Source organism: Cherax quadricarinatus, chromosome 4, assembly GCF_038502225.1.
Source record: "Cherax quadricarinatus isolate ZL_2023a chromosome 4, ASM3850222v1, whole genome shotgun sequence".
NCBI lineage: Eukaryota > Metazoa > Arthropoda > Malacostraca > Decapoda > Parastacidae > Cherax > Cherax quadricarinatus.
The window spans coordinates 73,980,802-73,995,801 of NC_091295.1; the positions used below are offsets into that span (position 1 = coordinate 73,980,802).

The 15,000-nt window shown below is 40.9% G+C and overlaps 1 protein-coding gene across 1 annotated transcript in view; it reads left to right on the forward strand.

Moving 5' to 3' along the window:
* Dscam1 (Down syndrome cell adhesion molecule 1) overlaps positions 1 to 15,000 on the forward strand; it is a gene marked incomplete in the record, with an annotated part of 1,133,347 nt that overhangs the window by 126,281 nt on the left and 992,066 nt on the right. Inside the window, 1 exon segment of the mRNA XM_070098007.1 lies at positions 1,589 to 1,764. Coding sequence (XP_069954108.1) covers positions 1,589 to 1,764 — 176 coding nt within the window.

The following is a 15,000-nucleotide window of genomic DNA, read 5'->3' on the forward strand; positions in this document are numbered from 1 at the left end:
TTGTGTCTCACAGCCTTGGCCATCCAGCTAACATCCAGAAATATTTATGGAATGAAGGTTGGTATGGTATAAGGGCCTGTGAGCTGCTACCCAAACAACCTGGAGGACAAGGTGGCCAATAGGGAAGCTTGATCTTGAACTGTGCTGTAAGGGTAGAAGAACCCTGGTATTGGAGGGGCCTGGTGTTTTACAGTGCCCAGAGATACCCTTCTCAGATTGCACAGCGATTGCAACAAGCATAGAAATCCCAGGTAGATAACGTTACATTAACATAGTACAGTGGACCCCCGGTTAACGATTTTAATCCGTGTAAGAGGGGTAATTGTTATGCGAAATAATCGTTATGTGAATGAATTTTCCCCATAAGAAATAATGGAAATAAAATTAATCCGTGCAAGACACCCAAAAGTATGAAAAAAAAAATTTTACCACATGAAATATACATTTTCCTACACACAAAGAGAAGGATACATGCACAATAGTAGAGTAGTACATGCACAATATATATTGTGCATGTACTAGTCTACTAAATGAAGAATAAATGACACTTACCTTTATTGAAGATGCAGCAATGACTGATGAGACACTGTGTCCTGGGAGTGCCTTTTCCTCCTGAGTACTGTAGGTCCTGTTTGGCATTTTCTTCCAGAACAGGCCTTATCACACTGTGTATGCCACTACGATTCTTAAATCTCTCAAACCAACCTTTGCTGGCTTTAAATTCACCAATATGAGCACTAGTTCCAGGCATTTTTCCCTGTTCACCTGGGTGTTAGTCGACTTGTGTGGGTTGCATCCTGGGAGACAAGATTAAGGACCCCAATGGAAATAAGTTAGACAGTCTTCGATGACACTGACTTTTTTGGGTTATCCTGGGTGGCAAATCCTCTGGGGTTAATTGTTTCTTGGTATTCTCAATAAGCCACACCAACAACGGTGCTACAGCAGCAGCAGCAGCTGACAGTGCAGCAGCAGCAGCAGCTGACAGTGCAGCAGCAGCAGCAGCAGCTGACAGTGCAGCAGCAGCAGCAGCTGTACCACCAATAGTAGCGATGGTTGATTGGGGTTTATTATACAACCTGGCCAGCTCGGAGACATGCACTCCACTTTCATACTTATCAATGATCTTTTTCTTCATCTCTATTGTAATTCTCACCCTTATTGCTGTAGGGTTGGCACTAGAAGCTTTCTTGGGGCCCATGGTCACTTATTTTCCAGAAAAAGCACCGAAAACACTGTAATAATACGAAATATTCCGATTGTATGCTTGGATGTTACCGCGGAGGCTGGCTGGTAAACAATGCCACCGGCGGAACATGTGAGCATGGCTCAGGCCGCACATTGGACGCGTCTCGGACGAAAATCGGTAAGCGGGTTTTTAAGCGGTATGTGAGGCAAAATTTTTGCAATTAAAGTAAGCGGTATGTGATGCCATCGTTATGCGGGGGTCCACTGTAATAATTTGTACAATGTCTGGATTGTTTTTATTTTAGGAATATTTAGTAAATTTTCATACAGCTGTTATTACTGAAAGCTTGTGGTGTATCTGCTAGTGTACACTAGTGATGTATGTGTCTAATCTCCACAGCTGTTTGTGAGGAGAGCGGTCCAGTGATTGTAGAGGAACCCGACAACCGTGTGGACTTCAGTAACTCGACAGGTGCCAACATCCATTGCTCCGTACGTGGCCATCCCAAACCCACCGTTGTCTGGGTCAAGGCTGATGATGGAACAGCCATTGGTGATGTTCCTGGCCTGAGGAAGGTTAGTTTCTATCTCTTTCACGTATGGGGAATCCTGGGTCATTATAATTTCAAGACTATTATGCACTCGCAGGGTCAGTGTACAGTAGAACCTCGGTTTTCATTTGCCCTGGTTTTCGTCGAATTCAGTTTTCAACGACTTTTTTTCGTCAAAATTTTGTCCCAGTTTTCATTCATCACCTCAGTTTTCATTGAGTTGACAGTAGTCTGCACCCACACAAAGCATCCCACTCGTTCTGAGTCAGTTTGGCTTTGTTTCTCATCAGTAGAGGGTGGTAGTGATGGTGGTAGTGATAACCTCTCCTCCCTCTCCCCTCCTCGCCGTCTTCCATATGCTAACAAGAGTCTTCAGTAAAGGTAAAAGTGATGCTAAATGTTCATTTATCCATTTCATTAGTCATTTATATTTCTCATTGTTTTCTGTATGTAAAACTATAGTTATTCTCTTTAAAATGTATTTTTCTTAATACTTTCGGTGTCTGGAATGGATTAACCCTTTCAGGGTCATGGTGCCTTCTTCTAAACTCGTTCTCAGGGTCGAAAATTTTTCGGAGAAAAAAAATTATTTTTTCTTGTGAAATGATAAAGAATCTTTTCTTGATCATAATGACACCAAAAGTATGAAATTTGATGGAAAACTTATGGAATTATGCTCTCGCAAAGTTAGCGATCTAGATGATATTTACGCATCGGTGATTTCACCCATTTTGAGCCCTATTTTCGGCCAATTCCAGTGTACTAGTCGGCAAAAGTCATATTTATTTCACTAGAACTCCATTTTTTCTATCGAATTAGTACAAGAAACCACCCATTTACCGATTTCAACTATCCAATAAAGTGGTCGGAAATTGGCAGTTTTGCCAATTTCACACAAATTTCAGAAGATGCCAATTTCCAAATAGGGTCCGGAATAAACAAGACAGATATTCCTGGCACTAAAATAACATTTTCTCTGTTCATTAGTCACATCCCAAGGCCCCTCTTACATCTCTTTTGCTTTCCATTTTGAATTTTTATTCTCACAAAAAATAGAAAATTTACTGTTATGCAGACTACTGCATTAGTGTAGAAATGGTATAAATAATATCAGCGCACTTGTGAAAGAATATTAGACTCGCCAGTTGACGTGTATTGGACACTTGGCATGATTTGTTTACTTTTGAACTTTGGTAAAAATCGAACATTTCTGCTACTTTGAGCTCAATTTCAAGGTACTTTCCATTATGAAACCAATCAAAATCATCTCAATTTCTATAATATGTCTTCCATTCTATAAAATGAGACCAGGAAAACTAAAATACAACCATAAATACCATACAAAAATACACTGCAAAGTCGCTGTTTTAAACCAAAAACACGGTCGGAGTTTTTTTTCTCATGCACTGTGTGCTGCAAGATTTTTTTTATACTGCACACACTGACCACATAGACCCATTCTTTCATATGTAGGCGTACCAGCTTTCTCTCACTAGATTTGAAGGCGCTAGAATTTAGGCATACTAGTACGTCAACCCTGGTGCGTAAGCCGTACTAGTACGTTGGAAACCCTGAAAGGGTTAAATGGATCTACATTATTTCTTATGGGAAATATTGCTTCAGTTTTTGTAGAATTTGGTTTTCGTCAGACTTTCTGGAACGAATTAATGACAAAAACCGAGAGAATACATCTATGTGGTATGTGTGCACCACATAAAACAAATCCTGCAGCACTGCATAATGAGAGAAAAAAATTGAGACCGTAATTTTCTATTAAAACAGCGACTTTGCAGTGTTTTTTGTATTTTTTTATACAGTGGAACCTCAAAAATCGAACTTAATCCGTTCCAGGAGCTAGTTCTAAATTCGAAAAGTCTGAAATTCGAAGCAATATTTCCCATAAGAAATAATGGAAATACAATTAATCCGTTACAGAAACCCAAAAATATTCACAAAAAAATACATTTTATAGAGATTAATTACAGTTTTACATACACACAACAAATGCTATAGTCTTTAATTATGTATAATAATATAAAATAACATTTTTACTTACCTTTATTGAAGATTGGTGATGGCATCTGGAAGATAAGGAGGAGGAGAGAGGGAGTTGGGGTTATTGTTTGGAAGGAGAATCCCCCTCCATGAGGACTTCCGGTATCAAAGCCCTCCCTGGGGTTGCTTCCCTTCTCTGTATTTTAATGCCACTAGGACCAGCTTGAGTCATTGGACCCCTGTCTCACAAAATAACTGTCTACAGTCCTCTGTTTCTGTCTCACAAAATAACTATCCACAGTCATCTGTTTGTCTCACAAAATAACTGTCCACAATCGTCTGTCTGTCTCACAAAATAACTCCACAGACGTCTGTTTCTGTCTCACAAAATAACCGTCCACAGTCGTCTGTTTGTCTCACAAAATAACTGTCCATAGTCCTCTGTACATCCTGGCAAACTCAACAAGTCTCACTTCAATCTCATACTTCTGTATTATTTCCATCTTCACATCTATGGTGTTTCTCACTTTCTTTACCACAGGGGTACTGCTAGCAAGTTTCTTTGGGCCCATGGCAGCTTATTTCACAGCCCCTCAAGCACTAAACACAATTAAATAATCGTAAAATGTGTGAATGAGATCGCAGGTTAGTGTTCACTCAAGCACAAACAAAGCTAGACTGCTCACGGCGCCTGCGTGGGGACGCGGACAGAGCGGGCCAGCGGAAGGTCCCATACCCGGCGGTCCAAAAATAGAGGCGCGTTCGATAATAGGGACACAGTTTGTCGGAAAAAAATGGTCTTATTTTCGAAACGTTCGATATGTGATACGTTCGATATTTGAGGTTCCACTGTAGTTGTATTTGTGATTTCTTGGTCTTGTTTGATAGAATGGAAGATATATTACAGAAACGGAGATGATTTTGATTGGTTTTAGTACTGGAAATGGCTTGAAACTGAGCTCAAAGTAGCGGAAATGTTAAAGTTTTGCCGATGTTCAAGAGTAAACAAATAACCTCACTTGTCTAATATACGCCAGCTGGTGGGTCGAATACACGCCAGCTGGTTGGTCTAATATACGTTCACAAATGTGTTGCTATTATTTATACAATTATTACAATATTGCATAACAGTAAATCTTCTATTTTTTTGGTTTGAATAAAAATTCATGATGTGAATAAAAAATTAAAATGGAATTCATTTGTAAAGCGAGGAAACATAACTAATGAACAGAGAAAATGTTAGTTTAGTGCCAGGAATGCCTGCATTGTTTATTCTGGACCCTATTTTGAAATTGGAGTATTTTGAACTTTGCATTAAATTGGCCAAATTACCAATTTCCGATCACTTTATTTTGTAGTTGAAACACTTGACTTGGCGATTTCTTGTGCTCAATCGATAGAATAGAAGTAATACTAGTGAAATAGCTAAGGAATTTGGTTGACTGGAATAATGTAATTGGCCTAAAATGGGAGTCAAAGTCGGCAAAATCGCCAATGTGTAAATATCACTGACACATCAGAATTCGCAAGAGCATAGTTTCGTCAGTTTTCCATAGAATATCATACTTTTTGTTTTATTTCTTTCAGAAAAAGTTTCTCTACCATTTCATAAGAAAAAATAACAATTTTTTTTTTTTTTTTAAATTCTTGGACCCTGGTGCACACTTGGAAATTTGACCTCTGGACCCTGAAAGGGTTAAACTAGGCCTCCCAGGGGATCAAGGCCTGATCAGTTAGGCTGTTACTGTCAGCCGCATGCATTCCAGTGTACAAATCACAGCCCGGCTGTTGGGAGCTGATTTGAGGAACTTGTAAAGTTCTTTCTTGAAGACAGCCAGAGTTTTTTGGTGATTACCTTTACACATGAAGGGAGTGTGTTGAATAGTTGGAGAACTCTGACACTTAAAGAATAGTGAATAAAGGTTTTATTTCTTTGTAAAAGTTATTGTGTGTAATTACAGTTTTGGTTTGCTCAGTACAGAGAAAGCCACTATCATGCCGGGTCATTTTGGGCAGACTAATCCTACTACATAATAACTACTTAAATCTAGACAAGATAAGTGGTTAACTTTTATTTAAATCTTTATTTAATCTTAATACTAATGCGAGGTAGTTATCGTGGAGGTACAGTGGACCCCCTACTTATGATGCCGTCACCCTACGTTAAAACCGACTTACGATGCTTGTCAGCATAAAAATTTGACCCCGACATACGTTGAAAAACTTGACTTGCGTCATTCGTCCCGTACACGTTCACGAGTCTGTCTGGCCTGAGCGCCTCAGCTGAGCTAGTGTGACATTGTTTACAAGCTGGGGCAGACAAGGTTGCATGTATATATTTGATGAATTTTGTATTCCAGTGTTTTTAGTGCTTATAACTGCTAAATAAGCCACCATGGGCCCACAGAAAGCTTCTAGTGCCAATCCTGTGGTAAAAAGGGTGAGAAATACTATTGAAATACTATTGTACCACGGTCAGCTGCTGCTGCTGCACCACGGTCAGCTGTACTAATCGAAGATGTGGAGAGACTGTTATTGGTGTGGCTTATTGAGAATACCGAGAAACAATTAACACCAGAAGGTTAGCCACCCAGGATAACCCAAGAAAGTCAGTGTGTCATTGAAGACTGTCTAACTTATTTCCATTGTGGTCCCTAACCCTTTCAGGGTCCAAAGCCAAAATCTGAAGTGGTGCCCCAGTGTCCCAAGAATTTTCCAAAAAAAAAAATTTCTTATTTTTTCTTATGAAATGGTAGAGAATCTTTTTGTGAAGGTAATAAAACAAAAAGTAAGAAATTTGATGGAAAATTGACGAAATTATGCTCTCATGAATTTTGATGTGTCAGCGATATTTACGAATTGGCGATTTTGCCGACTTTGACTCCCATTTTAGGCCAATTACATTATTCCAGTCGACCAAATTCTTAGCTATTTCAATAGTATTACTTCTATTCTATCGGTTGAGCACAAGAAATCGCCAAGTCAACTGTTTCAACTACGAAATAAAGTGATCGGAAATTTGTAATTTGGCCAATTTAACACAAAGTTCAAAATATTCCAATTTCAAAATAGGGTCCAGAATAAACAATGTAGGTATTCCTGGCACTAAACTAACATTTCCTCTCTTCATTAGTTATGTTTTGAGGCTTTACAAATAAATTTCTTTATTTTTTATTCACATAATGAATTTTTATTCACACCAAACAACAGAAGATTACTGTTATGCAATACTGTAATAATTGTATAAATATCATCACCATATTTGTGAATGTATATTAGACTCACCAGCTGGTGTGTATTAGACGTGTGAGGTCGTTTGTTTACTCTTGAATATCGGCAAAAATTTAACATTTCCGCTACTTTGAGCTCAGTTTCAAGCCATTTCCAGTGCTAAAAGCAATCAAAATCATCTCTATTTCTGTAATATGTCTTCCATTCTATCAAATGAGACCAAGAAATAGCAAATACAACTATAAAAAACATACGAAAAAATACTGCAAATTTGCTGTTTTAATCGAAAATCACGGTCTCAGTTTTTTTCTCTTATACACAGTGTGCTGCAGGATTTGTTTTATGTGATGCACACATACCACATAGATGTATTCTCTCATATCTAGGCCCAAATTTACCACTCGTGGTTTATCAGAGTGAGCTGAGCTCATGGCGTAGATCTATGGTTTGGACCCTGAACGTAAAGCCGTAGATCTACGGGACAGACCCTGAAAGGGTTAATCTTGTCTCCCAGAATGCGACCCACACTAGTCGATTAACACTCAGGTGAACAGGAAAAAATGCCTGGAACTAGTGCTCATGTTGGTGAATTTAAGGCCAGCAACGGTTGGTTTGAGAGATTTAAGAATTGTAGTGGCATACATAGTGTGATCAGGCCTGTTCCAGAAGAAAATGCTGAACAGGACCTACATTACTCAGGAGGAAAAGGCACTCCTAGGACACACTCTCATCACTCGTCACTACATATTCAATAAAGGTAAGTGTCATTTATTCTTCATTTAGTACACTACTACATGCACAGTATACATTGTGCATGTATCTTTCTTTTTGTGTGTAAGAAAATGTATATTTCATGTGGTAAAATTTTTTTTTTCATACTGTTGGGTGTCTTGAACGAACGGATTAATTTGGTTTCCATTATTTCTTATGGGGATTAATATCGTAAGGTGGGGGTCCACTGTATATAAGAATAATAATCTTGAGGGTGCACATAAAAACAATATCACAATTAATGGTTCAAGCAATAATATTTCATGGATTGGCAGAAGTTTTGGTCGAATTGGTTAGTATTGAGAGATGATTTTTTAGCAAAGTCCTAAATTTATAAGTAGTCAGGGGGTCCTTTACCAGTTCAGGTAGCAAGTTCCAGATCTTCTGGTTCTTCATGTGCATTGCATTCTTGCATAGTGTGAGACTGACACAAGGGATGTTGCAGAGTGCCTTATGCCTTGTATCGTGACTGTGCATTCTGTGGTAATTGTCAAGGAATAGCTTAAGTGGAGGGTTTATAGTGGCATTTAATGTTCTGTATATGTACTAGGCACAATAATACAAGTACATGTCTCGTGTATTTAGCAAGTTTAGTTCTTTGAAAAGTGGTTGGGTGGGCTGTCTATCTCAGGAGCTGGTAATCATCCACATAGCAACTTTTTGTTGGGTTATTAACTGCTTGACTGTCACGGCCCCAAATCCTGAGGTGTCTCCTGGTGTCACAAAATTTAAAAATAAAATGATTTTTTCTTATGAAATGATAGAAAATCTTTTCCCAATTGTAATGACACCAAAAGAATGAAATTTGATAGAAAACTAACGGAATTATGCTCTCGCGAAGTTAGCGACCTTGGCGATATTTATGAATCGGCGATTTCGCCCACTTTGAACCCTATTTTTAGTTAACTCCATTGTTTCAGTTGACCAGACTCATAGCTATTTCTTTAGAACTCCATTTTTTCTATCGATTGAGTACAAGAAACTGCCCATTTACTGATTTCAACTACCCAATAACGTGGTCAGAAATTTGCAGTTTGGCCAATTTCACGAAAATTAAAAATATGACAGTTTCAAAATAGGGTCCAGAATGAACAGTGCAGACATTCCTGGCTCTAAAATAACTTTTTTCATGTTCATCGGTCACCTCTCCAGGCCCTTCTGATATTACTCTTGCCTTCTATTTTGAATTTTTATTCAAACAAATAATAGAAGATTTACTGTTATGCAGACTACTGCAATATTGTAATAATTGTATAAATAATGTCAACCCATTCATGACTGCATATTGGAATGGCTACTTGGACATTTATTGGAAAATGACATCATTTGTTTACTTTTGAACATCGGCAAAAATCAAATATTTCCCCTACTTTGAGCTCCATTTCAAGGTTCTTTTCGTAGCAAAACCAATCAAAATCACCTCTATTTCTATAATATGTTTTCCATCCTATCAAATGAGACCAAGAAAATGTGAATACAACCATAAATACTATATGAAAATAGACCACAAAGAACGGTCGTAGTTTTTTTTTTCTCATTATGCACTGCATGCTGCAGGATTTTTTTATATTGTGCACACTGACCACACAGACCTATTCTCTCGCATGTGGGCCTACCAGCTTTCTCCTGCTTGATTTGAAGCTGCTAGAATTTGAGTATATATACGTCAAAAACGGTGGCTCGTAAGACGTATATATATGACCAGAACAGTCAAAGGGTTATATCTCTCAAACCAACCTTTGCTGGCCTTACATTCACCAATATAAGCACTAGTTCCAGGCATTTTTTCCTGTTCACCTGGGTGTTAGTTGACTAGTGTGGGTCGCATTCTGGGGGACAAGATTAAGGACCCCAATGGAAATAAGTTACAGTCCTTGATGACGCACTGACTTTCTTGGGTTATCCTGAGTGGCTAACCCTCTGGGGTTAATTTTTTCTCGTTAAGCCACACCAATAACAGTCTCTCCACATCTTCGAGTAGTACTGCTGACGGTGGTGCAGCAACAGCTGACAGTTGTGCAGCAACAGCTGACAGTGGTGCAGCAACAGCTGACGGTGGTGCAGCAGCAGCTGACCGTGGTACGATAGTATTTCTCACCCTTTTTACCACACGGTTGACACTAGAAGCTTTCTTTGGGCCCATGGTGGCTTATTTAGCAGTTACAAGACTAAAGATAATGGAATAATACAAAATTTATTGAAGGTATGTGTGCAGCCGTCCGCCCTGGCTTGTAAACAATGCACACTAGCTGAGGTGAGGCGCTCTGGCCAGACGGACGCGTTCGGGATGAATGATGTAAGTCAAGTTTTTCTTTGTGGGTCGGGGAAAATGTTTTACTCTGAAATGCTTCTTAAGTCAATTTTATCGTTAGATGATGCCTTCGTTAGTTGAGGGTCCACTGTATGTACAGTGGAGCCCCTGATATTGGCCATTTCGGACTTCAGCCGCTTTTTGGGCCAAAATTCTGCCCTGGATTTCGGTCAGTGACTTGGAAATCGGCCGTATTGGACGCATTTGCCTGCCATTCCCCCGTGTTCGTGAGTCAGTCTGGCTGTGTCTCTTGGTGAGTGAGCAAGGCTTCTTGCATTCATCCAAACATTTTGTTATACTAATCCATTGTTTTTTGTGGTTATTTATTGAGTGCAACTGCAAAATAAGCCACCATGGGCCCAAAGAAAGCTGCTAGTGCCAGCCTGTTGGTAAAGAAGGTGAGAAATATAATAGAATTCAAGAAAAAACTTGTAGCAAAGTACCAAAGTGGAGGAGGAAGAGAGAGAGGAGAATGTGCCTTCTTCAGTGATTCTTTGACATGTACTATACTAAAGCAGCAGGAGTTGATAAAGGCTATAGCACCAACTGGCGATAAAGTGTAGCATTAACAGTGTACAAGTAAGTTAAGTGATTAAGTGATAGAAGGAGGACACGAAACTGACTCCTCCATTGTTTTTTGGGGTATATAGGGCACTGACAACCATACGCTGCCCTGCCTATCTTCCACCACCCTAAACCAGTGCCAGCATCTCCAAGGTACAGTAAGCGTAAATATTTCTTATTTATAAAGTGTATATACAGTGGAACCTTGACTTAGGAGTGTCCCAATGTATGAGTTTTTTGAGATACGAGCCATCCCTGGGTCGATTTTTTGCTCTGAGTTACGAGCCAACATTTGAGTTACGAGCCAGCTCCCCCTGCTTCCCCCCTCAACCCAAAACTTGGACACCTCGCTTGTTTATCTATGATTTCATGCTTTAATTCCATGGAAATCATCCTCTTTTTCTTCTCAGCATTGTCCTTTACACTTATTTTCTGAGAACCCATGCTTAGAAAAGCGAAATTTGGCCAAATGGCTGTCAAAAATGTAAGCAAAGCACGAGAGAACTGCTCCCACAGCGAGGTAAACAGTGCACTGAGTTGGCAGCATTTGTTATTATTATTATTATTATTATTATTATTATTATTATTATTATTATTATATTATTAATTTATTAATTTACAGTGATCATATGTGAGTGAGGTGAAAGTGTTGAATGATGATGAAAGTATTTTCTTTTTGAGTCACCCTGCCTCGGTGGGAGACGGCCGACTTGTTAAAAAAAAAAAATATTAATTTAGGTAACTAGAGCACAAATCCAATTCCCTAGATCAAGAGCCCCTCACCAGCGTCAAGGTTCCTTGACGCCAGTGAGGGGCTCTTGATCCAGGGAATTGGATCTGTGCTCCAGTTCCCTAAATTAATAATAATACATAATACGTACATAATAATTCAGAATGCTGCCGCTAGTTGGCACAGCTGATGCCAAAACATCCGGTAAACAGTACACATGTTACATCTCTGTGGAAGCAGTTCTCTCGTGCTTGCTTGCATTTTTTAGTCATTTGGCCAAATTTCTTTTTTTCTAACTGGGTCCTAAGAAAATAAGTGCAAAGGACAATGCTGAGAAGAAAAAGAGGGTAATTTCCATGGACTTAGCCAGGCAATATCAGCTTAGTACATCTATGATATGTAGATACTAAAGCTGTATCAGTTATGTTCAGTGATTAAACAAAACAATGTTGTTGTTGGAGGTTTACAGGGCCACTGACATATGCCGCACCCTCAACCTCCCCCACCCTCCCCACCCTCAACCTCCCCCACCCTCCCCACTCTCAACCTCCCCCACCCTCCCCACCCTCAGCCTCCCCTACCCTCCCCACCCTCAGCCTCCCCTACCCTCCCCACCCTCAACCTCCCCCACCCTCCCCACCCTCAACCTCCCCCACCCTCCCCACCCTCAACTTCCCCCACCCTCCCCACCCTCCCCTACCCTCCCCACCCTCAACCTCCCCTACCCTCCCCACCCTCAACCTCCCCTACCCTCCCCATCCTCAACCTCCCCCACCCTCCCCACCCTCAACCTCCCCCACCCTCCCCACCCTCAACCTCCCCCACCCTCCCCACCCTCAACCTCCCCCACCCTCCCCACCCTCCCCACCCTCAACCTCCCCTGCCCTCCCCACCCTCAACCTCCCCCACCCTCCCCACCCTCAACCTCCCCCACCCTCCCCACCCTCAACCTCCCCTACCCTCCCCACCCTCAACCTCCCCCACCCTCCCCACCCTCAACCTCCCCTACCCTCCCCACCCTCAACCTCCCCCACCATCTCTGCTCCAAGTGTGCAAGTACATATACACTATATAAATAAACAGTTTAATATTTCTTTACATTCTTTAGTGTATTATGATTTATTTTATTATTATTTTATTATCACACTGGCCGATTCCCACCAAGGCAGGGTGGCCCGAAAAAGAAAAACTTTCACCATCATTCACTCCATCGCTGTCTTGCCAGAAGGGTACTTTACACTACAGTTTTTAAACTGCAACATTAACACCCATCCTTCAGAGTGCAGGCACTGTACTTCCCATCTCCAGGACTCAAGTCCGGCCTGCCGGTTTCCCTGAACCCCTTCATAAATGTTACTTTGCTCACACTCCAACAGCACGTCAAGTATTAAAAACCATTTGTCTCCATTCACTCCTATCAAACACGCTCACGCATGCCTGCTGGAAGTCCAAGCCCCTCGCACACAAAACCTCCTTTACCCCCTCCCCCCAACCTTTCCTAGGCCGACCCCTACCCCGCCTTTCTTCCACTACAGACTGATACACTCTTGAAGTCATTCTGTTTCGCTCCATTCTCTCTACATGTCCGAACCACCTCAACAACTCTTCCTCAGCCCTCTGGACAACAGTTTTGGTAATCCCGCACCTCCTCCTAACTTCCAAACTACGAATTCTCTGCATTATATTCACACCACACATTGCCCTCAGACATGACATCTCCACTGCCTCCAGCCTTCTCCTCACTGCAACATTCATCACCCATGCTTCACACCCATATAATAGCGTTGGTAAAACTATACTCTCACACATTCCCCTCTTTGCCTCCAAGGACAAAGTTCTTTGTCTCCACAGACTCCTAAGTGCTCCACTCGCCCTTTTCCCCTCATCAATTCACCTCATCTTTCATAGACCCATCCGCTGACACGTCCACTCCCAAATATCTGAATACATTCGCCTCCTCCATACCCTCTCCCTCCAATCTGATATCCAATCTTTCATCACCTAACCTTTTTATTATCCTCATAACCTTACTCTTTCCTGTACAGTGGACCCTCGACTAACGCTATTAATCCGTTCCTGAGAGCTCATCGTTAGTCAAAATTATCGTTAGTCAGGTTAATTTTCCCCATAAGAAATAATGGAAATCAAATTAATCTGTGCAGGACACCCCAAAGTATGAAAAAAAAAATTGTTTTTACCACATGAAATATTAGTTTTAATGCACACAAACTGAAGAAGACATGCACAGTTACATGACACTTATCTTTATTGAAGATCTGGTGATGATTGATAGGATGGGAGGAGGGGAGAGTGTTGATGGTCTTAGTGTTTAGAAGGGGAATCCCCTTCCACTAGGACTTGAGGTGGCAAGTCCTTTTCTGGGGTTACTTCCCTTGGTCTTTTAATGCCACTAGGACCAGCTTGAGAGTCACTGAACCTCTGTCGCACAACATATCTGTCCATAGAGGCCTATACCTCCCGTTCCTTTGACATTTCTAAAGTGTTTCACAACATTCAGTGTACAGGTTGCCAACACGGCTTGCAGTAGCTGTGTCAGGGTGATTTTCATCATCAGTGGTTAGTTCTTCATTGTCCTCCTCCACCAACTCTTCCACATCCTCCCCACTAACCTCCAACCCCAAGGACTTCCCCAATGCCACAATGGATTCCTCAACTGGCATAGGATTCTCAGGGTTTGCCTCAAACCCTTCACAATCCCTTTTGTCTACATATTCTGGCCACAGTTTTTTCCAAGCAGAGTTCAGAGTCACTTCCTCCCAAGCCTTACCTATAATGTTTACACAATTGAGGATGCTAAAGTGCTCTCTCCAAAACTCTCTTAGTCAGTTGAGTTTCTGAGGTCACTACAAAGCACCTTTCATACATAGCTTTTGTGTACAGTTTCTTGAAGTTTGCAATACCAGGAGGCACTTAAGGTCTAATTTCTTTTCAATTAGGTAATTTTTCACAGTGGGGGCAAATGCATGGTGTAACCAGTCATAGAAAAAGTTCCTAGTGACCCATGCCTTACTGTTTGCCCTCCACAGCACACACAAATTAGTCTTGAGGATATTCTTTTGTCTGAACGCTCTGGGAGTTTGAATGATACACCAATAAAGGCTTCACTTTGCAATCACCACTAGCATTAGCACACATCAACAAAGTAAGCCTGTCTTTCATAGGCTTATGTCCTGGGAGTGCCTTTTCCTCCTGAGTAATGTAGGTCCTCCTTGGCAATTTCTTCCAAAACAGGCCTGTTTCGTTGCAATTAAACACTTATTCAGGTTTCAAGTCTTCACTGTCGATGTAATCCTTGAATTTTTTCACATATTTTTCAGCTGCTTTTTGGTCTGAACTGGCAGCCTCACCATGCCTAATCACACTATGTATGCCACTACGATTCTTAAATCTTTCAAACCAACCTTTGTTGGCCTTAAATTCACTCACATCACCACTAGTTGCAGGCAATTTCTTTACCAAATCGTCGTCATGCAACTGCCTTGCCTTTTCACAAATAATCGCTTGAGAGATGCTATCTCCTGCTGTTTGTTTTTCATTTATCCACACCAATAACAGTCTCTCAACATTTTCTAACACTTGAGGTCGCTGTTTCGTAATCACAGTTGCACCTTTGGCAAGAACAGCTTCCTTGATTGCCG